This window comes from Saimiri boliviensis, chromosome 1, assembly GCF_048565385.1.
Source record: "Saimiri boliviensis isolate mSaiBol1 chromosome 1, mSaiBol1.pri, whole genome shotgun sequence".
In the NCBI taxonomy this organism is placed as follows: Eukaryota; Metazoa; Chordata; class Mammalia; order Primates; family Cebidae; genus Saimiri; species Saimiri boliviensis.
In genome coordinates, this window is record NC_133449.1 from 256,553,483 (window position 1) to 256,580,368 (window position 26,886).

General features: G+C 35.8%; 1 protein-coding gene across 2 annotated transcripts in view; it reads right to left on the reverse strand.

The window, feature by feature from the left end:
• The window catches only part of PARP8 (poly(ADP-ribose) polymerase family member 8), a 182,479-nt gene that overhangs the window by 75,221 nt on the left and 80,372 nt on the right, over window positions 1-26,886 (reverse strand). For both annotated transcript variants that reach the window (XM_074386021.1, XM_039466976.2), the window contains exons 4-8: window positions 15,141-15,178; window positions 7,652-7,741; window positions 7,018-7,088; window positions 5,459-5,536; window positions 4,147-4,241 (exon numbers count right to left, since the gene is read on the reverse strand). In XM_074386021.1, coding sequence (XP_074242122.1) covers window positions 4,147-4,241; window positions 5,459-5,536; window positions 7,018-7,088; window positions 7,652-7,741; window positions 15,141-15,178 — 372 coding nt within the window. The remainder of the gene's footprint in view (window positions 1-4,146; window positions 4,242-5,458; window positions 5,537-7,017; window positions 7,089-7,651; window positions 7,742-15,140; window positions 15,179-26,886) is intronic.

Here is a 26,886-nt window from a genome sequence, read left to right on the forward strand (position 1 = left end):
TTCCCTCCTTTCTTTCCCCTCTCTGCCTCCTGTCATTATTTCCCTGATTTTCAGAGTTCAGACTGTTTTTATTCCTTGACTTGGAGGCAGAGGGTGAAGACTCAATATGCTATAAAGGAGACTAAAAAACATTCAATCCAAGATCTTCTTTTGATGAATGACAAACATCTATGTAGGCTAAGGTATGTTGGGGTAATAAGTATTTTCAGAATCTAAGTGGATTAACACAATAAAGGATTTATATCTCACTCCCACCTTATGGTTAATATGGAATGAGGGGTTGGGGAGGAGCTGCTCACTGTCATCATAAGGAGCCCACGGAAGCAGAGCTGGGGGAACACAAGAACCAACACGCTAGCACTTAGCTCACATTGGATGGGCCAAAATTAGTGATATGTCCAGGCCTAATACTAAAGAGTAAAGCAGGGAAACACAATCCCACCGTAAGACCAGAACCAGAAGAACCAGAAGATTTGTAAGCAATCCTACTGGCCACTACAAATGAGAATTCAGAAATCCAGAGAACTGAAAGCAGCGCCTTCTGTGGTATGCAGTTTTTTTCTTTTGTTTCACTTACCGTTTTTGTTTTTTAAAGGAGATATATGTTTGGTGGACATGAGTGTCGTGATACAGGTACCTTAAACCACCCCAAATCCTCAGAATGCTCGCTTCCCAAACATTACCCTACTACAATCGCCCATGCACCAAAAGTGATTGAAATAGTCACAACAGTCGACTGTTCACAATAGAACAGTCACAATAAAACAGTCACAGTTTTAGAAGCTCCCAGCCTACTTTAAGCATGAGTCACAATAAAAAGGTTAGACTATTACTCATATGGCTTCAATTTTTTAAATGAAAGACGGCATGATCATAAGGCAAAGGATATTTTATATTAAATGGGAAGTTTTAAATTTCATGAAGAAACTATCAGAATCATTTCTTTCGTAAACAAGAATTTTCTGATCTGCAATTCCCTTTCTAAAAATACTAATTTCAATTTATTTTCAGATGACACTGATCAATTTTATTTTCATAAATATATAGAGAGGTACATTTACAATGAAAAACATAAAATATATTTTGTTGAATGATTGAAAATGAGACATATTTAGACTGATCACAAAATTCATGTTCCCCCAAGACCTAACTCAACTCACTTCCTGTACAAGAGACTATAGATCAGAATTTTCATCAATGTTTACATGTATAATTCTACACAGCCAGGAGTAGGCTTTTGGATAGGATGGCCAGGTAGAATTGTCATTACCTAATTAAGTAATACATCTATCATCACTCACTTTTTCTATACCTTCTTTCAGCCTTCTTTAACAGGATTTTGCCTAGGCAATCTCAGTTACTTCCATCTCTTACAGAGAACTTAGATGTGGTTAGCTGCCTTTCTCATTAGATGTTGCATTAAAAAAGACTTCTAATAGCCTATTGTGCATATTGAGGTACTTTTGCTCTTCAAACTCCATTAAGTTCTTGTAAGCCCCAATTAAGTAAAAGAACAGTTAATTAGAACCGTCTGTTTTCAATAGACTTAGAACTTTGCAAGGAAGATTATTTCAAGACCTTATACCTAACTACCCACCTTTCTCTTGAGTCCAAGTCTACGTATTTGAGACTAGACAGTAAATTCATTCTCATTTAAGTAACTCAAACTAGTACTGCTGTGAACCACCTTTATACCATGAGGCCTCTAGCAAGTTATTTATTTTGGAAACACCCTCTACAGCTAGAGAAAATCTAGAGCCGGCAGGAACATGGCTTACACTCACAAAGATTTAAACTGGATCCAAACTATTACAAGTGAAAAGGGCAAGGGGAAAAAATTCAAAACATTTATATGACTTTAGGTACTTCATTTGATGGAAATTCCAAACATTTCTTTAATCTAATTTCAATAGCTAACAATTATCACTAGCTTAATTAATAATAGAAAATACTAATGCAGATTATTACAGATCCTTTGGTGAAGAAACAAAAAAAAAGACCTTCCTCTGTACATGGCAATATGACTGGGGCCTAGAGGGCATGGAAATATGTTTTAGAAAGATATTTACCTACAAAGTTGTCCATTAAACCAAAATATATATTTCAAGTAAAAAGAAGTTGAACTCTATGTTGTATTATGATTGTTTATTACATCCCATACACGTATTTTGGTGTATATGGAGAGGTAGATTATTGTGCTTAAAATTAAAATTTTAAGCTTTCAAGAAAAGTTCAATTACTGTTTAAAAAAAAACAGCCGGCTGGGTGTGGTGGCTCAAGCCTGTAATTCCAGCACGTTGGGAGGCCGAGGCGGGTGGATCACGAGGTCAAGAGATCGAGACCATCCTGGTCAACATGGTGAAACCCCATCTCTAATAAAAATACAAAAAAGTAGCTGGGCATGGTGGCACATGCCTGTAATCTCAGCTACTCAGGAGGCTGAGGCAGGAGAATTGCCTGAACCCAGTAGGTGGAGACTGCCACGAGCCGAGATGGAGCCATTGCACTCCAGCCTGGGTAACAAGAGCGAAACTCCAACTCAAAAAAAAAAAAAAAAAAATCAGCCATTGTTTTGGCCTATGCATTGAAAGCCTCGATTGCCTTCTTCACAGATTCATTCTGTAACACTTATGGATATGCATATTACCTAATCTGGAGCCATAACAGCGATCAATGTGAAATCATTGCAGCTAATTTACTAAAACTTTGAAGTTTGCAAAGACTTGCTTTTCCAAATATAATTCCAACACTCTCACTCAACCGTAGCCTAAAATACCTTTATGAGTAGAATAGAGATGGTCTGGGTACACAACCCCAGTTTATCTCAGGCTACAGATGATAAGGAGTTTCTGTTTCTGCAGGTAAAATAAAACGTTTGGCAATTATGAATTACAGCTGTGCTGTACTTCCCAATTAAAATTATTTGTTTGACCTCTCAAAATATGGATATGTCCATTGAAGAAGTTACAACCAGATAATGTGAATATCTTTTTTCAGATGTTGCCACTGAAAACAATCAAGATGTCAGCAGCCTGTATTTCATCTATGTCCCATGCTATACTAGGTACCAGAATAGAAGAATAATTAAAAACCAAACCAAACCAAACAAACAAGAAAAAGCACTGCCCAATCATTCACATAATTCAGTCTGCGGGGGAGACGTAAGCCAAATAATTAAAAGACATGAGACGTATAGTAAACAAGAGCCAGATGTGATGGGAGTCTGGAGAACAGAGTAACTTATCTGCACTGGAGATTCCAAAAAGGTTCAGAGAGAAGCTGACCCACGGACTGGGGCTTAAATAGAGACAGCAATGGGATCTGAAGAGACACATTCCTTGATAAAAGAATTACTTGTGCAAATGCCCAAAGTTAAGAGGGAATATGGCATATCTGGGTAGTCTGGGTGGATGAAGGTACCAGAACTGAGGTCAGACTATGAAAAGGGGTCTGGAATTCCATGGAGACTTTGAGACTACACTGTAGACAAAGAATGGAAATCTGAAAGAACCAGAGCTGACTCCTGGAAACTATTATGGTGGCAGAAATAGCTTTTTCTTACATTAAAGAGAAAAAAGAAAAGCAAGTAAGGATGATGTGGTCTTCTGAATGATTAAAAGTGATTAAAAATAATCTGTAAATTTATCACCAAATAATATATTAGGTAACTGCAGAATAAAATACATTATCATTCAAATACAAGTACTGTGCAAAGTTATATCCTTTTTTTTTTTATTTTTTTATTTTTAGGGACCAGATGACAATGTGCTTTGGATACCAGTGGGTAGGCATCATTTACTTTTACCATTCACAAGCATGTGGCCATGACTTAAGGTAACAGCATAGGTCCAGCTGGCCAAATCTATTCTAGGAATTAATTATGACACTCTTTAAAATTGATGTGTCTTCAAACTAACTTTCCAAAATAATTTTTAATGCAATCAATGTAATCTTAAACCACATGAACCCAAAAAATAGCAATAAATATGCCATTCTGTATAAGGAGAAACAGTAGACTCTCTCTAAAACACTTTAAAATACAATTAAAACACAAATTTTTTCACGTACCTTAAATTACTCCAAAACTAAATTTCAAGGTCTTAACACAAAACTTTTTAATTTTATTCACCAACGATATTTATTTACCTGAGAGAAACTGCATGTGGCCCATATATCTCTCTCACTGCTGATAAATCAGCTTCCAGTTGTGGGTGCTTGTGGAGTTCCCCATCATAGTTCACCTGATGAAAAGGGGCAATTTAAAAGTGTCTCAGAGGTGCAAAGAATCAAAAAACATAAGCAATCTCTGGAAATAAGTCTCCCTGTACCTTTTGCCATGGGCATTTTTAGCTTCATTAAAGTAGTATATTCACTAATATTCTTAGGTTCACATATGACTAGAATAATTGATTATATTTGGAACTTAAAGTTAGTTTACATTGATACAATGAAAAAGCAAATATAAAAAAGTGGTGAAGTGTCTGGCAGATACTCTAAAAAACTTTGAGACTGAATCTCAAGACTGAAGAAAAGCATTTACTTCCCCTCTGTACGAATTAGTAGTGTAAACAAAACTCAAACAGGAAGAACGATTTTGTATAACATTGAAATGTTATATTGGGAAAGGAATCATTTCATTGGGAAAACTATCTCATTGCTAGAAAGTCATTGTCCGAGAGAGGAAAGCCCATTTTATTACGTCCATCTCTCTGTGGCCTTGCACATGCTTGATTGACAAATTACTATTCTGAATAAATTTACTTGCACTCTTTTACATAATTTTGGCTTTAATGTCCTTCTTTAACATATTAGACCCTCCCATTATACTATCCATCTTATAAAGCACATTTGCTCAAGGAGTTTATAGAAAGAGAACCACATATTATATAGCCACACCCTAAAATCAATTGCTCAGTTTAACGTTATCCTAAAAAATTCTGAAGAGTTCTTTTATATATGTGGCTAGGCTATTTTCATGTATTTAAATTATGATGAGCCTTCATAACAATTTTCAACACCAAGAATTCAATGGCAATGAATGCAAATAAATAATGAAGACGCTCAGTAATTAAGGCCCATCAAATTTAATAAAAGTTAAGCAGCTTCTACACTAACAGTATACACTTTGTTACAAGTGTCATGACCTCAAAATAGAGAATGAACACAACGTGCTTAAGAAATTTGAGGCAAAAGCACAATAAAATGCTATCTGCAAAATCTCTTTAATGAATTAAGACGACTTCAATGTAAACAAATGACTACAATTAAAAGAACTGCAAGGGAACCTTAATTTCTAAAAATAGGTAGAAAATGTAAAAAGATAAATTATATAGATTTTGTTAGTTACGGAATCCTGAACAACGCACAGGTCCCTTAACTCTCACGCACAGATTTCCACTAGGACAACATGGCTCTTAGAACTTTAAGAGCAGGTATTTGGAAGATCAGGCTTCCTTACCTGTCCTCCGTAATAAAATTCTTCGGAATCATTGTCGCCTTCAGAATCTTCCTCCACTGTACTATTCTGTCTTGACTCCTTAAAATAATAAAGTAAGAAAACAATTTAATGGTCAAATTAGTTTACCTTTCTAAAATAGCAAGTGGCTATATATAGGCAGGTCTTGAACATATATTAGGGATTTTGTATATAAAACATTCTTGGTGCAGTGTAACACCGAAACCAAAGGTAGTAAGATAAATAGCTTTGTGAGTACATTTAGCTCTTTTTAAAGCACATCTTTTTTAAAAGTTCACTTTCATTGATTTTATAGGAAATACATAATTCAACATTTGATGTATATTAAAAACTTATGTATAATCAATTATACCTCCAGTTTTGCTCTGATAAAACATTTGGCAAGTTCATACTAATTCAATTTTATTAAAAAGCTCCTCAGCATTATTTGTCCCAGGCTGTTCTTACTTCCTCTGCCAACTCTAAACAATGGTATAAAAAAAAGAAACTTTAAATGCAATAATATAAAATCAAATTACGAAAATAAATATGAAACATATTATGAGGAGAACTTTGATACAAAAATTATTTGTTTCAGAATTCAGATTTCAAAAGGATATTTAATTTAATATGCTTCAACTTGACGTCTGAGTTTCTAATTACCTGAGCCACATCGGCCACGTGTCTGAAGCACAAACAGTGAAAATTCATGGGGGTATTCCTATCAGTGGCTCTATCAACATAGGAGAAACGTAGCTTATTTGGACACAGGAGTCCATGCACCCAGTGTTTTGGAACCATCCCTAAACTTCTACACTGAATTTCAAGTTCTTAAGGAAAACAAAACAAACAAAAAGTGCAAAAAGAAATTCCAGTTTTAGAAAATTCTAGCAATTATTGGCTTCATCGATCCCTTTGTTCAACCAATAATTCTCGATGTGGATAAAGAAGGGAACAATACATGGTGCAACACTAACGGAAAGAGGAAGGCTGAATCAAATGCGTAATTTGAAAGCAAAGAACTGCCGGTCCCATTGCACTCAATTTGTTTGTTTAATACCCTGATAGTTATTTATAGACTCAAGTAAAGTCTTTTGAAATGCAGAGAAAAGATAAGTTTGTATTTTTAAGTACTGACAGAAAATAAGACTATGTACATCCTCTGTATTACTTTGGCTAAAGAAATTGTCTTTTACAAACAAAATATTAAGGATCCCATCAAAATTATGCATAACCATGTGCAGTTATAAATCGGTTATGTAAGTGTTCCTCAGTTAATTACATTGTTTGATGAAAGAATACAGAATAAGTTAAGCTTATTCTAAAATATACATTTTATTTAGATTTAAACCAGACATTTCTTTATATGATTTTAAAGGGAACTTTCTTCTCAAACTTAATTTTAGGCCACTCCATACCATACAAATCATCCCTGGGCCATTAGCTTGAGCTTCATTCATCAATGCCATTTTGACTTCAGTAATGATATTAACTACCAACACCCAGTAAATTTTAAATATATCTATACTGTTGCAAGAAAATAAAAAATATAAGTTACATACCTCCCCATTTTCCTTTTGTAATTTGGATTTTATGGATAAGCAACAGTTAATGTCATTTGTTTTTCTTAATTCTGAAAGAAAGTAATAATTAAAAAAATATGATTGTTATTTAGCATGCTATTTACCAAGCATTCGTGAGTTCTGGTATAAAACCACCCTTTAGACGATTCCATCTCCTTTGAAAAAGAATTAAGAGATATTTTGAAATTACGTCATGTTGAAGAGTTACACAATACGCAAGCTATTCTGATTTTTCACAGTGCAAAAAGATGTGATTGAACTAAATTAAATAACTGCTTCACAAATTCCTTCAGCTCTCACTTTGTGTTTCATTGTATCTTCATTGCTGTAAGTGTGGTTTTACAGTATTCAGTCTTTCACTGTGCAGGAAAATAGTTTTACAAAAGCAATGTCAGCATACAACATTTAAACAGGATTTTTTTTAACTACTTTAAATTTATGCATTTACAAAATCATTTTTAAAAATGTACTTTAGATAGAAAATTTGTCTGGAGACTGGATTTATAGATACAGAAGATAAATATCCATTACACTGGCTAAATGAAACAAATAAACAAAAAGGCCACATACAATTTTAAAAAATAATCTAGAATAAAAATAGTATTACTATTACCTGTTGCTATTCTATGAAAGATTACTGGTATTGGCTCTGTAGTAACTAGCACATCTTCATCATTCTCCGAACTTGACACATAGGTATTATCTTAAAAAGAAAAAAAAAATCATTAAAAGCATAAGTTTAAAAACTACATCCTTTATAAAAATAATAGCTAATTTATATGCACATCACTTTAGTTCCAACTCTCTAGAGCACACACTACTGTTCCGATTAAACTCAAAAACCATGATAAAGTCAATTGCAGATTTATGTGTGAAGTAATTGTAAAGAGTCTCTTTAAAGATGTTTGCATCTCCTGGTGAAATACGGATTTCGAACAGAGACTATCCAGGTACATCTTTAATATCCCTTATGGCAATGAATCATTTGGATGCAACTGGGTGCCTCAACTCACGGTCCTTCCCAGTATCAGTGTTTACCACAGGAAGCACAGTTAGTGAGTAGAGAGAGAAAACCAAAGACGAGCACTTGCTGCAATTAAAAAAAAAATTCATTAGTGGGCCAGACGCAGCGGCTCATGCCCACAGTCCCAACTCTTTGGGAGGTCTAGACAGGCAGGTCACTTGAGGTCAGGAGTTTGAGACCAGGCTGGCCCACATGGTGAAACCCCAATCACTAAAGTAAAAAATAAAAACTAAAAAAAATTCATCATAAAATCATTCAAAAATTTGAGCTGAAGATTTGGTTGTAATTCACACCTTTTATATTGCTCTAATACATATTTTTAAATTGATATAAATCTCACAATTATCATTCTTCCATAAATTAGCTGCATGCATTATACCAGTTGAGTGCACAGAACACTAAATTAGCCCATAGAGTCCTTAAATTTCTTATTTACAGGCCGGGCACGGTGGCTCAAGCCTGTAATCCCAGCACTTTGGGAGGCTGAGGCGGGTGGATCATGAGGTCAAGAGATCGAGACCATCCTGGTCAACATGGTGAAACCCCGTCTCTACTAAAAATACAAAAAATTAGCTGGGCATGGTGGTGCCTGCCTGTAATCCCAGCTACTCAGGAGGCTGAGGCAGGAGAATTGCCTGAACCCAGGAGGCGGAGGTTGCGGTGAGCGGAGATCGCGCCATTGCACTCCAGCCTGGGTAACAAGAGTGAAACTCCGTCTCAAAAAAAAAAAAAAAGTCTTATTTACTAATTGTTTCCTCTTTAAAAAAAAAAAAAATGTTTTTATGAGTTTAGTACTCTTTCCCTGACAAATACAGTTCTCCAAGTAATGGTAATACAACCCTAGGTATTTATTTTCTTTGCTCACTGAGGATTGCAGGCCAACTCTCAGAAGACCTTTTTAACACACACTTCATCAATTCATTAATAATGGCCGTATAATGCACCCACCACTGACCTACTAAATAGTACAAAATATCGCACACAAATAATAGAAGCATAGATCAATTTCTGCCAGGGAAAACTGTGTTCTTACGATGCAGTGAATACACATTAAAAGATATTTTTGAGCCCAGTTTTCATAATATTATGTCAGCACAGTGAGAACGTGATTTTTAATTGATACGTGGCTAAGTCATTATTTCCAAGGAAACATCTGTACTATTCTTATACCTTGAGTAATGAGTGAATGATAGTTATCTGAATGTACAGGTTAGCTGTAAAAGATTCTCAACAGATCTAAGGCTTTAATCGTTATTCAGGGAGCTAAGCAGAGTGGATATGAATTAGATTTGAGACAAAAGAAGTTTGCCTCATTATTTTGTTTGGTGCAATCACAAATTTGGCTTTATTTAACTTTCCAACATTTTCCTGGAGGATGTGAGGTTTTCATGTTTATCGAGTGAGACCACAGATTAAGAAACAGGTTTAATATAAATTTATTTTAATTATATCTCATTAGTTGAGACTTTGATCACTTTAACTAGAGTCTCTTCTGTCAGAGTAACCTCATACGTTCAGTAAGTGTCAAAAACACCTATTAGAGCCAATTTTTTTATTATGTCTTAAGCCTTCACTCAGTCTCATTGATTTGAAGTCAGCTGCTACTTAATAAACCTAATTATCTGTTTTCCCTGTGCACAATGGATTCCCTGGAGCTAACATTTAGAAGCAAAAGAGTATTAGAAGGGAGCCTTAAAACAATGGAAACAAAAGCTGACCACCAATTAGAAGGGAAGATCCAGAAAAATCCATAAGGTGGATAGTTCCACGCAATTCCACAGAATCATGGAATGACGGAGATTTTACAAAAACACCAAGAGTCAGGTAAATTAAGAGAGAATGTTTAAGAAAACAGGATAGTGAATAACTAAATAGAAAGGATTTTCTATCAAAATGCCTTACATAAAAGTGTCAACAGTGGAAGACAGTAAGATTTGATTCAAGAGAATATGATTTGGTGTATGTTGCATAGGCTGGACAGGATTATGCTTTCAAACATATCGTTTTCTAAGAGATTATTTGTAAAGTTTGTATTTTGATTAGTATTTAGGAATTAGAATACATGTAATTTCTTATTTTGGCTTAATTTATCCCAAATAAAACTGTTTTCAGGTTTCATGACAATATTTATTCAATTGCCATTATTACATAATAAGCCAGATCCAATCACAGAGATAGACCCAAGTTACGGTGAGAAACGAAGGACAGGAAAGAAAGCACATCAAATCTAGAAGCTGCTTCAATTCTTTGAAATAATTCGCTTCACTCTAAATTCAAAGCACTGTTGTGGTCCTGAGCTTTTCATCTTTGGAAGATTTTTGATTACTGATTTGATCTCCTTATTGATTATTGGCCTGTTATTTCTTTATGATTCATCTTGACAGGCTGTATGTCTCTAAGAATTTATCTATTTCTTTTATTTTACCCATTCAGTAATTAAAAAGGAAGGAAACCCTGCCATCTGCAGCAACATGGATGAATGTGGAGGACGTTATGCCAAGTGAAATCAGCCAGACACAGAAAGATAAATACGGCATGATTTCACTTACATATGGAATCTAAGTAAGTTGAACTAGTACAAGCAGAGAATAAGAACAATGGTGGCCAGGGGTTGGGGGACACAGGGAGAAGTTGGTTAAAGGGTACAAACTTTAGGCTGTAAAATCAACGAGTTCCAGGACCTAATGTGTACTATGGGTGGTGATGGATATGTTACATGAATTTAATCATGGTGATCACTACACATGTATATACGTATCTCATCATCATGTTGTATACCTTGAATATATTCAATCTTTATTTGACAGGTAAATATTTTAAGATTTAAAAAATCTAGCACTACCGCCAACCAGCTGTTGATCTCCGTTAGCCTAAGCCACAGTCTTTGCTATAAAACGATGAAAGGTTTGCTCATGATCTCTGATGATCATCTCATCTGTATGAATCCATTCTGTTGCCTTTTTGTGTTGTTACTTAATTACTTCTAAATCTTCCTCAAATTATTCTGACATCTGTAAAAATAACATATTTGTTTAGAGGAGAAAGTGGAGTGTAAAAAGGGTTAAAGAATGTACTTAAGTAATAGAATGAGTCAGTGACAGAATAAGAATGTTTTTAAACTCAAATTCTTTCACTGGAATTCTCCATCTTAACTTCTAAGCTGCCTTTATTATTATTTTTTCACCCTGAAAACCTGTGGGACAGTTAGATTTTTCAATGTGGATGTTTTTTAGAGGACCTACAAATCTTTGTTAAAGCTGCTAACAGCATGGATATTTTCTCTTCATTTCTCTAACACTATGTAAGCATTATCAGAAATTTCATGGACAACTGGGACTTGGGAAGAGATGAACAGAATTGTGGAAAAGTATTTATTAAACCATTGCTTTTATTCTACTTCAAATACAGCATCATTTAAGTCAAGTCATTCCATTCCTCACTGCTATGTAACTTAAATAATAATTATAACTCTAAATAGTAGTTATATTGATTTTATATTACATTCTGGATATTTTTGCTGAATTTTCTGTATAATTTCATATCATCCCCAATCACAGTCAATTACTATCCCTATTTTAAATATTAGGAAACTAAGGCTCGGAGAAATTAAAAACTTGGTTCAAACTACTTATCAATTAACTGACTGTACACTAGTAGGCAGTAAAGCTAGAACCTGCCTGAATCCAAAAATCAATGCTTTGTCACTGTACCATGTGCTTCTATAAATATGGAATATATTGTCACTAAAGAGTTGCAGTATCTTATAAAACATAAATTCTTATTAGGTATAAAAACAATTATATTTTAGAGGCTATAATTTAATATAGACTGTACAGGATTCTAATTCTCACTTAGGAGGTTTATTCACAAGCTATACATAATGCTCAAGTATATCATGTGTAAGTCAAGACTCTTTGGACTCACAAGTACTAGAGGCTCCAGAAAGTACCCCTTCATTCCTCTAGATTCTAGGGATAAGAAAGTCCACTCCCAACAGCAGGTAAGCCTTTCTAATTAAAAGTGGAAAGAGAAAATTAAAGAACTCTGCCATTATAGCAGAGCCAACCTGCGACTTGTAATATACACAACTACTGTGTGATCATCCTACATTTTTAAAAAACTGTCTTCAGTAAAAATCCACAAAGAAGTACAAGTAAATAAGAAGGCTGCTCTATTTCTTCAGTTAATGGTGAACAGTCAACATATCATTTGGTATTTCATTTATATACATGCTATTATGTACGTTGGCTCAATAAAGGCCCTTTAGATTTTCATTTCACTAAAACAAACTATGAAATAAATTTCAATAGATGGCACAAGTTAATTAATAGATCACAATTATAAAAAGACAAATCTGTTCCCAGGGACATAAGCTAAGGTGATGTAATCTTGACTTTGGAGAATAATACTAACACATTTTCATAGAGCAAAGAAAATGACCTACATTCAAACTTAGATAATTAGCTAATCACCTATCCAAATAATCCAGGAAAAGGGGGGGGGCGGTAAGGGTGGGGATTCCACGGTATATTATTAGAAGGAATTAATAAAGGTAATATCAAGATTACTGCATTAAGAAATTGAACACGATATTAAAGAGAGCTATTTGTTTGAAAGAATCTTTGAAATGGGCAAATTATTTGGAAGACAAACCAGTAAGGGGAAGGACAGAACAAATATAAACAATAAAAATGGGCTGGAAGAGATGACCAGAGGCATGGAAGATTTTTACAATTACAGACCAAATACTATACTTTTGCTAAAAATTTGGCCATTTCACCGACCTAGCAACTTTCAAGAAGAACACACATTTTTAAATGACTAAGAAATAGGAAAATGGAACAGATAATAATCAGGGCAGAAAAATAAGACAACTGCCCCAGAACCATCCATTAAAAGATATTGAGCTCAGACAGATTTGTTTGCATGGCCTAGCAAATGCTCACTTGTTTTATTCCTTCAGCAACTTAATTCTATTAGTCTTTAATGCTAAAGTATATGACAAAACACATAATTCTCATAGACGAACACTGAGGTATTTGCTAATATAACTTGTCACTTTACTGTCTAAAGGAAAAAGTATACATGAAACCTCAACAGATGTCAAACAATAGTTTGACAAAAATATTCATTTTTAAAAGAAAAATCAAGCTTGATAAATGAGAAAAAGAATCATTTCCTTTCCGAAAACAAATGGAAGCATGCTCACTAATGCTGAGAAAAGGAACAAAGCTGCCAAGGTTCATATCTATTATTAAAAATTATGCCAGTGCCAGCTAGAACAGGTATAAATGTTGGAAAGGAAGAGCAAACACATACCTTCTAAAACAGTGTGTCTATCTAAAAAGCAAGCATATTAACTAACAACTCTTAGTACAAATAAATGTGGATTAAAATTTAATAATGCAGAAAACATTATCATATTAATGTTCACTGCGAAGAAAACTTCATAAAAATACAAACACTAATCCCCCCGAGGCAACAGGAATCAGAACTGAATTACAGACTTGATTTTATTACCAAACTACATGTTTTAGGAAAATGTTATTTAATACTGAACATCTCTCAGCCTGCTTCTCTAAGTATAAATTTATATTACAAATTACCCTGTTCCACCTTTCATACAGACTAGCATTGAGAATCAAGTGAAATTGTGTATGTGCTAACGCTTTGGATACTGTGTGCTGTGCACTGTACTTGGATGTACTGGTTATATCAACCAACTGAAAATTCTGCCCTAGTATTTAAACCAGAATGCACTATTCTCCCTGCTGCGTCATTGAATTTTATTGCAGCATAACTCAACCTACTTTAATCAAACAGATTAAATATATGTATTTCCACTCCTTCCTTTTGGAAATAAAGTTGTACTGGAAATTCATTGCAAACTTGCTCCAATTAAAGAATTGGTAAAAAGAGCACAAATGATAATCAATTCTTTATTTTAGAATTTCAATGTTTGTATATTGGCATTTCCAAGTGGGGCTCCAGTAAAGTGAGAAAAAGCCCAAGTAATACCTCTTGGCCACAAGAGGGCGCTAAACACTTGGTCCACTTGGTTTACTAAAGACATCTTCTACCACACATCCTGTGCTACAGAATAATCCACTTACTGTCTTCAACTTGCGCTTTAATTTGTACTATGATTTCTATCACCTTGACTTGAAAGTCCTGTACCTCTCATGGCTGACATCTCTATCATCTGCCTCAAATGAAAAGCACATAATTTTAATATTTACAATAAATGGTGGGGGTTTTATTTTCCTAACATACTTGGCAAACATAGCATCAAAAACATGCTGTATCATAAGACAGGGCTGACTGCATAACCATCTACAAAAAGTACTTTTCTTATAAATACTTCCTGTCTTGGTTCTTTCAGTAAAATTTCTCTACACCACTTTTTATGTTACCATTAAAAATAGGCATAGCCTTAATGAATAACTTCATTGTATAACTGTGCAATTGTTTTACAGAACGCTACGCTTAAAACATATGGAGAGCATAGCAAAATAATTGTAAGGAAGTTTGTGATTTAAGAAATTATTTTCAAATGTAAGAATCTTATCAAATGATTAAATGCTTAATGCAAACTGCCACAGAAAATACTTAAATGCTAAACAATTTCCACATTATCTCTATACCAAACTACAAACTAATTACTATTTTTTAATACTAAAAAGAAAAAATAGATACACACACACTTAGACAAATGACTGAACCAAATAAGTGTTACCTATTATTTTTACATTATGAAAGATCAAATGACGTTCAAAACTAACAGTTAGACCAGGTGAGGGAATCTTTATTTTAATTGTAATGATGTAAATGTACAGGCTGAAACTACCATAAGGCTCTTTAAAGAACTATTCATTGGGAAATTATTTTGATTCTGGACTGTGTCTCAGAGTAAGACATGTATTTTGCAGGCAGTCAGCAGAATTATTCTGTACCTTTAAGACTTCCTCTGCCAATGCTTCACCCCTAGATATATTTATACGTTTTACATCTCCAGAAGAAAAAAACTATTCAAGGGAACTGTGATATGAATATTTGTAATAAAAGGAGAAAAGCATACCTGGGTAATCTTCAGATACATGTACTGAGTAGGACACACTGTTAAAACAAGAAAAGAAGGCTCAAGTTACTGCTAAGGTAGGCAAGCTTTTACAAAAGACAAACCGACCCCATGTTACCCATTCAGTTACACAGATACGAGTACAAACAGGTAACTTCCAAAACAGATTAGAAAACCACTTTTATATCTGACACAAGAAACTTTTTTTAAAATACGCTTTCCATTAGCCTAAATGGGCCTTAGTCTAACAGCTTTGAAATGTCTTTCTCCCAACAGGGATATTTCTTTTAGTACAGATATGTCTTTTATTTCAGCAGGTCTATTACTTTCTAATATATGATCATTTGTTTTCTTTGCTCAGATTTCATCAAATCATCTTTTCTTACCAAAAAAGTATTTCTCTTATTTAGTATAGCACCCAAGAATTTATTTTTTTAATATTATTTCCCCAAAATATAAAGTACTTTTGATAACATTGGTTGTTTTCCTAAAAGAATTAACAAAATATAATGGAAGCATATAAATCTTTCATCATGTGTGCACAAACACACACATATATAAATAAACTTTCTCTTTTCATAAGGATTGAGTTGTTTCAAAATAATTTTTAAATTATATTTTAGCAATTGCACTTCTTTCTCAGTAATCCCACTGCCTCTATGTACCTATCTCAAGACATATGAAAATTGAACATATTTATCTGTTCATTTTTCCATCTCTGTCAACTAGATAGCAAGCCCCATGAAGTTAAGATCTATATTTGTAGTGTCATCATTTATTTTAGTGCATGACGCACAGCACATGTTTAACATTGGCAATCTGACTGCATCAGTAAAGCTGCCACCTGCCACAGAAAGGTCAAAATTTAGTTTGAGTTCAGCCAAATTATCTGCCTGTTAAGAAAAAACAAAACAAAACAAACAAACAAACAAAAAACGAAAAAACTCATTCTCTTTAAAAGAACATACAGAAGACAGAATCTGCTCAAAGTGTCATTCACAGGGTGAATTCAATATAATCCAAAATCACTTAATACATGTACAAATAGGAAAATGTAACCTATTTTCAAGAGAAAAGACTTAAGTGTTGAGATTACCCCGTTATAATGTTAAAACAGTTATTTTAAGTATACTTAAGGATGTAAAGGAAAATCCAATCTGAAGAAGACAGAAACAAACAAAAAGACTATCAGGGACTTCTGGGGCACTAGCAAAATGACAACATTTGTATAATTAGAGTTTTAGAAGGCTGAAGAAAAGAAGAATAATGCGGAATATATCAAGGGCTGGAAATTTCCCAATTTTAGTGAAAGACAAAGATGTGTCGAATAAAGAAGCTCAGAAAATCTGAAACAGGAAAGCACAAAGCAAATTACACCGTGGTACATGCAGTCAAACTGCTGAAAACCAAATATAAGGAAACGTTCTAAAAGAAGTCAGAGAAAAATAAAATGACATATTACATACAAAAAAAACAGTGATAAGAATCAATGTTGACTTTTGGGGAGGGGAAGAGACAACTGTCAGTCCAGAATTCTGTATTCAGCCCATAAATTACACATACACATCCACCAAAAACGAAGGCAAAACAAAACAACTATCAGATAAAAGAAAATTGTGAAGATACGTCCCCAGCAGACCTGCAGTATAAGAAGTTCTCAACAAAGCTCTTCGGGATTAAAAATACCAGACAGAAAGTTAAAGGAATGAAAAGCACCGAAAACGGTAAATATAAAACATATTTTTCTTAATCTTTTAAAAATACATTTGACTGTTAAAAGGTAAAACTATAGCACTTCACATACATATGCTCACAACACTGTAACAAGGAGGGGTAGAATGGTCTTCAACAGTTGCGGTGTCCTTGCATACTATGGAAAATGAAGTTGCAAAATCCTTAATATTATGTAAAATAATACATTAACCCTAAATAATAACTATCCGAAAAATTAGGGAAGTATCCCTAAAACAAGAACACATGTATACACAAACACACAAACATACACACACACACACAAACCGCTTTAAAAGCTAATAGATAAATTACACAATTCTAAAAATCATTTTGCATCATATCATTCAAAAGAAAGCAGAAAAGGAGGAACAGAGGAATAAAAAGCAAAAGGAACAAATAGAAAACAAAAAGGAAATAGAGACTGAGTCTAATCATATCAGTAACTACATTGAATGTTAATGGAGTAAGACACACTGCATAAAAGAAAAAGCTTACCAGAATGGATTTTAAAAAGCAAGATCTGTGCTATCTTGAAGAGATCCACATTAAATATGACACATACAGATTTAAAGTAAAGAATGGAAAAGATACACCATGGAAACAATAAGTGTTGGAAGACTGAGAATGAAGATATAAAGAGGTCATTCATAATGATAAAAGGGTCAATTCATCAGGAAGAAGGGGTATCAATCATAAATGTGTATGTACCTACTAACAAAGCGTCATAATATATGAAGCTAAACCTGACAGAAATACAGGAAAAATGAACAACACAGCAATCATAATTTGAGTAATTAACAAACAAATTAATTTAAAAAAATTAAGGACACAGAATATTTGAAGCTGATTTATAGAACACTGTAATTGCAGAGTATCAAGATAGACCATACACTGAGCTGTAAGACAAATCTCAATAAATTTTAATGAATGGGTGAACATGAGTCAGCACAGCTCATACTCTGGGTTCCCTGGCTCATCTTGCCCTTATGGTGGTTGAGTCCTTAGTCCTTGAAAAGTCATTGCCCCTGAGAATTGGTGTGTCCCCTTAAGGCTTTGCTGCTTTGGCCAGGAGGCAATGCAACCCTTCCAGGCAAGCTTAAGTTCCCAACTCCACCAGTCAAGTCAGATTAGTAATGAGATGAAGTTTGATACATTTTTCTTTCATAAGGCATATTTAATTGTTCGATTGTTTTTTTTTTTATTTTATTTTTTTTTAGAGATGAGGTCTTGCTCTGTTGCCCAGGCTGGAGTACAATGGCATGATCATACCTCATTGTAACCTCGAACTCCTGGGCTCAAGCAACTGCCCCCTTCAGCCTCCTGGGTAGCTTGAACTACAGATTTGCACCACTACATCCAGCTACTTTATTTTACTTTTGGTAGAGACAGGGGTCTCGCTATATTGCCCAGGCTGGTCTCAAACATCTGGCCTCAAGCGATCCTCCTGCCTCAGCATTCCAAAGCACTGGGATTAAAACCATTAATCCCAGTATTAATTCAAGGAGCACTTTTTGGTAACCTAGTATGAGCCAAACATTGTGTTAATGCCAAGTAAGATTTAAATAGAAAACAAAAATATCAGAGGCAACACCTTTGGATGAATAATTCAAAGAGAACCAGAGAATATGAAACATAACAAATACGACAAAGGAACACGAACATTTTAAAGCATAGCAGTTTTTTTTTTTTTTTTACTTTTTGCTTTTTATATAATATAGGCTCACATAAAGTTGAAAAGACTGTACAAAGGTCTCACATACATTACCCAGTTTCCTCCATTGCTTACATATTATGTACCCACAGAAGAATATCAAATCCAGGAAGCTGACATTAGTGCAAAGTTTGAGTATAGTTCTATGCTGTTTTATCACAAGTTCATCATGTACTCATTATAGCAAACAAAATACAGAACTATCTGATCACACAAAAATTTCCCTCGTGCTATCCTTTTTAGAGACATATCCATCTCCCTTCACATAAGCATCCTTAAGCCCAACAGTCACTAACCAGTTCCCTAGCTCTAAATATTTTATCATTTCAAGAATGATACACAAATGGAATCATAGAGTATGAAGTGTAATAGTATTTCCAGGCAGAATTAGTATTTTGAACAATGTACTCTGATAGCTATTATTTAGGATAGACTGAAGAAAAGAAAGATTGGATTAAGAAGCTATCATAGTAGTAAAATATGAGCAAGTTATCAGTGACGAGGTATGTATTGGGCATAAGAACGCAGGGACAAATGGCAGATGCTGGACCCTAGCCAAGAGCCCAGCTTGGGAAATCATGGCCCTGAATCACATGCCAAATATTAGAAGATAAAATATCCATGACAATGGTGCCCCAAACAAGCTGGGGGAAATGTACACCATGATCCCATATGAACTTATTTTCCCATGATCCATTCCCTTATACTGTCGAATGGTACTATGTAGAAATAAAACTGATGAACAAGGCACCCTTTCTGATCTGGCAGTACTATGTGACAGAAGCCTGGCAATGCCAGAGATTATACTCAGTACTAAGCTGAATTAATTCCCAACAGCCTACCATCGGAACCAACCGCAGTTGGCTTCATTTTTCATCTAAATCACTGTCTGAATCCAAAATGAGGCCTAATTCATTCCTTTGTCTACCTCCAGCTACATGGCTTGTTGTAGTTGAAGATAGACAAATAGGAGTCCAATGCAGCTTTGAGGCTTAACTAGCTGGGAGGCATAAGAAAAGTTAGTGAAACACTCACAGGCTCAATCTCTATTTAGTAAAATGGAAGAATCCATATCTACCTTAAGAGCCTGCTGTGATGATTTAATGGCTTAACAGGTGCAAGGACCCCAGGACAATGCCAGACACATAGCAGCAGGTGCTGAGTAATTTTAGTCAGCTTCCAGTACAAGCAATTAAAATTTATAGAAGTGAATTTACATGAATAAATGTTCTCTGGGGAGCTCAAGTGGCTAAAAAATACAATATCTTACATTTATTAGAGACCCAAACCAACACTGATGATTTTATTTTATGGTTGTATTGTCCTCATGATATTAGGAGACATTCCCATGTTGAGGAACATACCTAATTTTTCAAATAGAAAATAGAAAACAGATATCCTACAAAATGATTCATCAGCCCCTTGTGCGACAGCATCTTCTCGGTAGTATACCAGAAGGAAAATCACCAGGACTGTAAAATCCTCATCAGTTTCACTTTGTGGCTTACAGAGTTCTAAGGGAAACAATCTAGTACAAGCAGACATGGATGATTAACTCAAAGCTCTAACGGGTAGTACCAAAAAAAGTGCAAAGAGCAAAGCTCAAGTAGATTGCAGAGTACTGTTAGTATGTGCTGTACGTGATATATACCATACAATATGCAGGCAGAAAATATTGTCAAGAAGCGGAAGTGAAAGTGAAAGAAGGTGTACATGAGAAGAAAGCAAAATCTGGAGCAAGCTCTGAATTCCTTTTAAAAGTCGTACTTCTCTTTTGTCCTCACATCTCTGGAGCAAGCTCTGAATTCCTATTTAGGGAAAAAAAAAAGCCTTCAGAATTTGGGGATAGCTAACTTACAATTAATTACATAGAGGTGCTCTGACAGAGAAACTCACGTCAGTCAAACACATGTTTGGTATATACTACATGAACAGCATGATGCAAGGTCCTTAAAGTCACAACTTTGAAACCAGAATCTATAAATTATTTTATTACACCTCAATAATTTTCTAACAAAACAGTTACTTTCACCTCTTCCTCCTCTGAAAGCATCTGGCCCAGCCAAAGACATCTCTCAATAGTCAACAACTCGTAAAAGAGCTCCCAGAGCAGCCCTCAGTCATTCCATATCTACCTAATCCCGTATTTTGTTCATATATTTGTTTAGTCCTATAATTGAAACCATTTCATAAGATCATTCTTGTATCCTTCCTTCCCAATCACTCCATTACCATCCTTTTCCTTCTGAAATGTCTGCAATGACATTGGTCCGAAGTCCCAAGTTCATGGATCTAAGAAAAGTCTTTCAAAAGTAGTGGAAGATGGTAGTTTTTATGTAAGAAAGATTGGAACTTAATCTTGAAGATGAAAGAACTTTAGATTTAAAAGCCTTTTTCTGATGTACCAATTCATCTGTATTTTACAAGCAGGCCCATAATTGCCATCTGTAACGTAAACCTCCTGGATCCCCAGTTGATGATTTTTCAACACCCAGAGTTTTCGGCAGAACAAGTAAAAACCAGTATTTTATTGCACATTACCTTTTTACTTACCTGCTAATTAAAACAATTTCTCCAATAACTACACCCTCAGATCTCTTATCCCTCCCAGTTAGATCATACTTTTAGAATTTAAATAAGAAAAAGCAAAAGGCAGAAACAAAAAAATTACACATGACAAACAATCCTCTACCCTAGCTAAGATGCTTATGAGTACCAACCTCAATTTTATTTAATTAATTAATTAATTTTTACTTTTATTTATTTATTTGTTTAGAGACAAACATTCACTTTGTCACCTAGGCTGGAATGCAATGGCCTCAGCCTCCCAAAGCTCTGGGAGTACAGATGTGAGTCACCCTGGCTGGTTAGGTCTCAGTCTTTGTTTACTTGCAAGTCAGCAGCTGAAACCTGAGACCACATCTCACCCCCAGAAACACTGCAGGTTACTAAAAGAAAATTCACAGCAGCACTTTTAATTCTGTCTTCCTTACTCTTCAAATATTGCAGAGTAAAGAGATACCGTCCCACTACCCACCTCCAGACCCAACTCTAGTATCTCAAGCTAGAAGGTGATTTGGGCCATGCTAGAAGCTCACCTTTGCTACTTTCATGCCATTCGGTCCCCAAAACATGCACTTTGATGTTCATCATCATTTCGCCTTCCAAAAATATTTTCAAATTTTGCAGGTCAATCAGCTACAGCATCCTCATTCTTCATCACTATGAACTACAATATTTTTGTCATTTATCCAGGATTAGGGAGTTTCAGGACCTTCTTTTCCTCTTTACCAAAAATCTAGACATCACCCACATCCATTTGGACAACGTTAAGCTGCACATAGTTCCATGGCCTCATTTCCCTTACCTCTAGCTCACCAAATCTCCAAATGGCTATTACCTTCAAGCTTGATTTGAAGTGAATGGCTCCCATTCTAAAATCTCAAATCCCCATGTCCCATTTTCTAATCACAATTTTATAATTTTCCAGCTCTTACTCCTTTCCTCCTATTTCTAACATCCTCAAACAAAGCATTCACTCTTTCTGTCTTTACCAGTCCTTCTGGGCTTCACTGTCGCCTTCCCATGACTGTAGATACCTAATTGCTCTCTCCACAGCATCTTCAAGTCCACTGTGCAGCCCCTACCTTGCCGCTGCAGACTACCTGATCCTACCTGCTCCAAACTGCAGATTAAATCATATCTGGCATGCTCAACTCCTGGACCTGGGCTCTGAATGCTGCTGAAAAATACAATGAAACTAAGGGGCCTGGTGCCCTGCAGACCTGTGGTTCTCAGTATCATCTACTAACAATTTTGCTCAGTAATCCCAGAAACCTGTTCTTCACAGATCTCCTTTTTCTTCTTAGCTTTTTCAAATTTTCGCAGCTTTCCAACACCCTGCAACAACCTACCCATTCACTGTCATCAGAATGCTTTCTTTCCACATTAAGAGAGATTATCATATGGTTATCAAGGTATTCCCTCTATTCTGTCTCCCACTAACCACCTACAAGCTCATACTCCTCTCCTTGTACCCAGGAAGAAGGAAACATCTGTCCTTGTATCTAAGGACAGTAGATTTAATCCATCTACTTGCTGCACCGAACTCCTAGATCCACACTCCATTTAGGACTTTGTTCTATTAATTTAATCTAACAATTTCACAATCTGAAATCTATCAAACACAGGTAATTATGTGAGTGGGAAAATAAAAACTAGCTACAAAAATATTAATGGTAGCACTATTTAAAATTTCAAAATATGTTTGTTTTTAAGCCCAACTGCCAAGAATAGCATTACAAGAACTATTGCACACAATATCTGCCCCCACCCTTCTTCAGAACCACTCAACATGAAGACAAAAATACTTAAGTTCTCATTCTAAAATACGCATCTTTCTCATCTACGTAATAAATGACATATCACCCTTTACAAAGGTAAAAGGATGAAGACTCTTGCCCAACAAACATTATGTTAGTTTCTCAATAATATATTTTCCTATTTTCAAAAGTTATTTTGATTTTTTTTTTTTTTTTTTTTTTTTTTTTTTTTTTTTTGAGACAGAGTCTCACTCTGTTGCCCAGGCTGGAGTGCAGTGGCTCAGTCTCAACTCATTGCAACCTACGTCTCCTGGGTTCAAGCAATTCTCCTGCCTCAGCCTCCTGAGTAGCTGGGATTACAGGCGTGTACCACCACACCTGGCTGAGTTTTGTACTTTTAGTAGAGATGGGGTTTCACCATGTTGGCCAGGCTGATCTTAAACTCCTGACCTCAGGTGATCCGCCTGCCTCAGCCTCTCAAAGGGCTGGGATTACAAGTTTGAGCCACCTCACCCTGCCTTTTGATAATTTTTTAACTTATACTTTCAGCAAGTGAAGTAACAGGATCGAAACTAATGTTTTTTGTTTGTTTGTGTTTTAGACAAGTGGCCAAGTCAGCAACTTCTCTGCTTAAATATTACATGATAGGTTAAATGTCTGGACTTCTAAATAAGCTACTTCCTCAACAGGGAGGAACTTGAGAGGACTAAGTCACACTGATTAGTACCATTGATACATGCTTTATTAATGATATTTTTAAAAGCAAGTGAGAAAAAGGGTTTTTTACACTACCTTAGTTCCATGCCAACAGTGTATTTCCGACACCTCCATTAAATTAATTATATAAATTTTTTTTTTTTTTTGAGACGGAGTTTCGCTCTTGTTACCCAGGCTGGGGTGCAATGGCGCGATCTCGGCTCACTGCAACCTCCGCCTCCTGGGTTCAGGTAATTCTCCTGCCTCAGCCTCCTGCGTAGCTGGGATTACAGGCACGTGCCACCATGCCCAGCTAATTTTTTGTATTTTTAGTAGAGACGGGGTTTCACCATGTTGACCAGGATGGTCTCGATCTCTCGACCTCGTGATCCACCCGCCTCGGCCTCCCAAAGTGCTGAGATTACAGGCTTGAGCCACCGCGCCCGGCCTTATATAAATATTATTTACATGTTTCATCCCAAAAGTTTAATATCTGAACTTTTCTTCTCTGAACACATTTGATAAATATTCACTAACACTTAGATGCCTTTACCTTCACTGTTGTATATCTAAGTTCGAGTTGTGTGGTCATAAAAAGTGTAAAACTGCTATAAAAGATTTGTACAGCATACCAAGACTGAATATGACTGAATAACTCTATAGCTGAATTAAGGCTTTGTCAAGGCAAGGGAACGAACACCATAAATATTTAGAACGAACTTCGATAGTACGATATAACCCTCAGCATCTTTCTCAAATATTTAAGGCAAATAAAATTAAGTTCTTTCCAAGTTAACTTCTTGTGGAATATCAAATATAATCTTCTTCTTCTTTTTTTTTTTTTTGAGACAAGGTTCTGACTCTGTTGCCCAGGCTGAAGAGAAGTGGTTCAATCACGGCTCACTGCAGCCTCGACTTCCTGAGAACAAGCAATCCTCCCACCTCAGCCTCCTGAGTGGCAAAGACTACAGACTCAAGTCACCACGCCTAATTTTTTTAAAAAATTAGTGTAGACATGAGACCTCAAGATGTTGCCCAAGCTGGTCTCAAACCCTTGGCCTCAAGCCCCTCCTAATGTGCTGGGATTACAGACATGAGCCGCCACGCTGCACTCAGACACAGTTTCAACAGCACCTGAAGCCCCTGGGATTACAGGCATGAGCCGCCACGCCACACTCAGACACAATTTCAACAGCACCTGAAGCCCCTGGGATTACAGGCATGAGCCGCCACGCCACACTCAGACACAATTTCAACAGCACCTGAAGCCCCTGGGATTACAGGCATGAGCCGCCACGCCACACTCAGACACAATTTCAACAGCACCTGAAGCCCCTGGGATTACAGGCATGAGCCGCCACGCCACACTCAGACACAATTTCAACAGCACCTGAAGCCCCTGGGATTACAGGCATGAGCCGCCACGCCACACTCAGACACAATTTCAACAGCACCTGAAGCCCCTGCAAGAACTTGCCTATCTACGCATCTCATCTTTGTCTGGCCTCACTGTTCTATGTTCTCTATTCTCCAACAAAAAGGCTCCTTTCAGTTCCTGAGCACGTTGTACTCCCTCTGCCTGGAATTCTCTCTCTCCCTTCCTCCTACTCCTTTTGACTGGTTAACTCAGTCTCAACCTTCAGATCTCCATTCAGATGCCACCTCCTAGAAAAAAACTTTCTGATGACCTTTCCCAGATTTGATCAGCTCTTACTACAGAGCAGTTATACAGTATGTAAATATACCTGATTGTATGGCTTAGTAATATTTGCTTCCCCTGCTAAATCCGTAGAGTAGAATAAACTTGTTTTCTTCCCGTTTCCAGTACCTACCATCTACCTAGCACATAGTGGGAACACTATAAATATATGTAGAATGAATGCTTGTTAAAAATGTATAAACCCATTGATCTTCCAAGTCTGAATAACCTTTCTCACAAAATTACTGTGTAAATAAGAATTATTTTACCACCAGGAGAAAGAGCACACACTTTAGTATATGATAGGCTTGAAGTAAATTTTGCCTTTACTACCAATGGAAACCTGAGAAAATTGAATTGGCTAACCCCTTTCTGCTTATTTGGAGAGATAATATCTACTCCCCTAGTGTTGTGAAGAGGATTACAGGGAAGATTATCTATGACGAAAGCAGCTTATGTAGCGAAAGCAGATGATCCATAAACATGATTTCTCAACTCCCTCCCCAACCCACCGAAAAAAAATTAAGGAATGTGTAAAAGCAGAATAAACCTGTAATGGATATCCAAAGGCCTCCTCAATATCCATTCCACTCCTTCCTCTCCCTCTTCATATGGAATCCCTAAGCTTTGCAAGAGGAGAATTATTTTACAGGTGGAGAGGAAGGCTGAGTGACTGGATAAGCCATCAGGACAAGAGATTCCCCTCCAATGGGAGGAAAGAGGGATTACCTAGCTGGTGTCCTGCACTTTGGCCTTAATGGTTGTGGGTTCAGGGTGGTCCACTCAGAGTAAAGCTTGGGACTTTAATTCAATACCTGTGGAAAGTCTCTCCCTCCTTGTGGGTGTGAATGAGGAAGCAGAGAGCTCTGGTCTCTGCTGGTTAGCCTTCTCACACCCACAAGCCTAGGAATGTGCTTGATACAGAAAAAGGTGGCGCTTAGACAATGTCAGAGACGGAGGCAGAGCCCTGATTAAACTAAACCTAAAACTCATTATCAATAATATATTTTTTATTACAAGAACGAATAACTATCCTTTTACTGCTTAAGCCAAGCTTGTCCAAGCCGTGGCTCACATGCAGCCCAGGATGGCTTTGAATTCAACCCAACACAAATTTGTAAACTTTCTTAAAACATTATGAATTTTTTTGCAATTTTTTTTTTAAGTTTATCAGCTATCTTTAGCATGAGTGTATTCTATGTGCGGCACAAGATAAATCTTCCTCCACTGTGGCCCAGGGAAGCCAAAATGTTGGACTTCGTTGGCTTAAGCCAAAACAAAGTATTTTTGTTTCTTACAACTAAAATCATCCTAATTTTAGGCAGACCTATTAAAGTGCTTGAGATACTTCAATGTAAGCATCTATAAGCTATTTGCATTAAAAACTGAATGTAAACATAGAGCCCTTTAGTTAATTTTATGATTTTTATGTGATTATTTTAATGTAGTGAATACACACTAGCGATTTGTTTAGAGTTTGAAGTAATATTCATAAATTTTATCCAATAAATTTTAGGTCATGACCTAAAAACAATTGTAATAAATTAGACATTTATAGATTACCCAGGAAAAACTGCAAGTGCA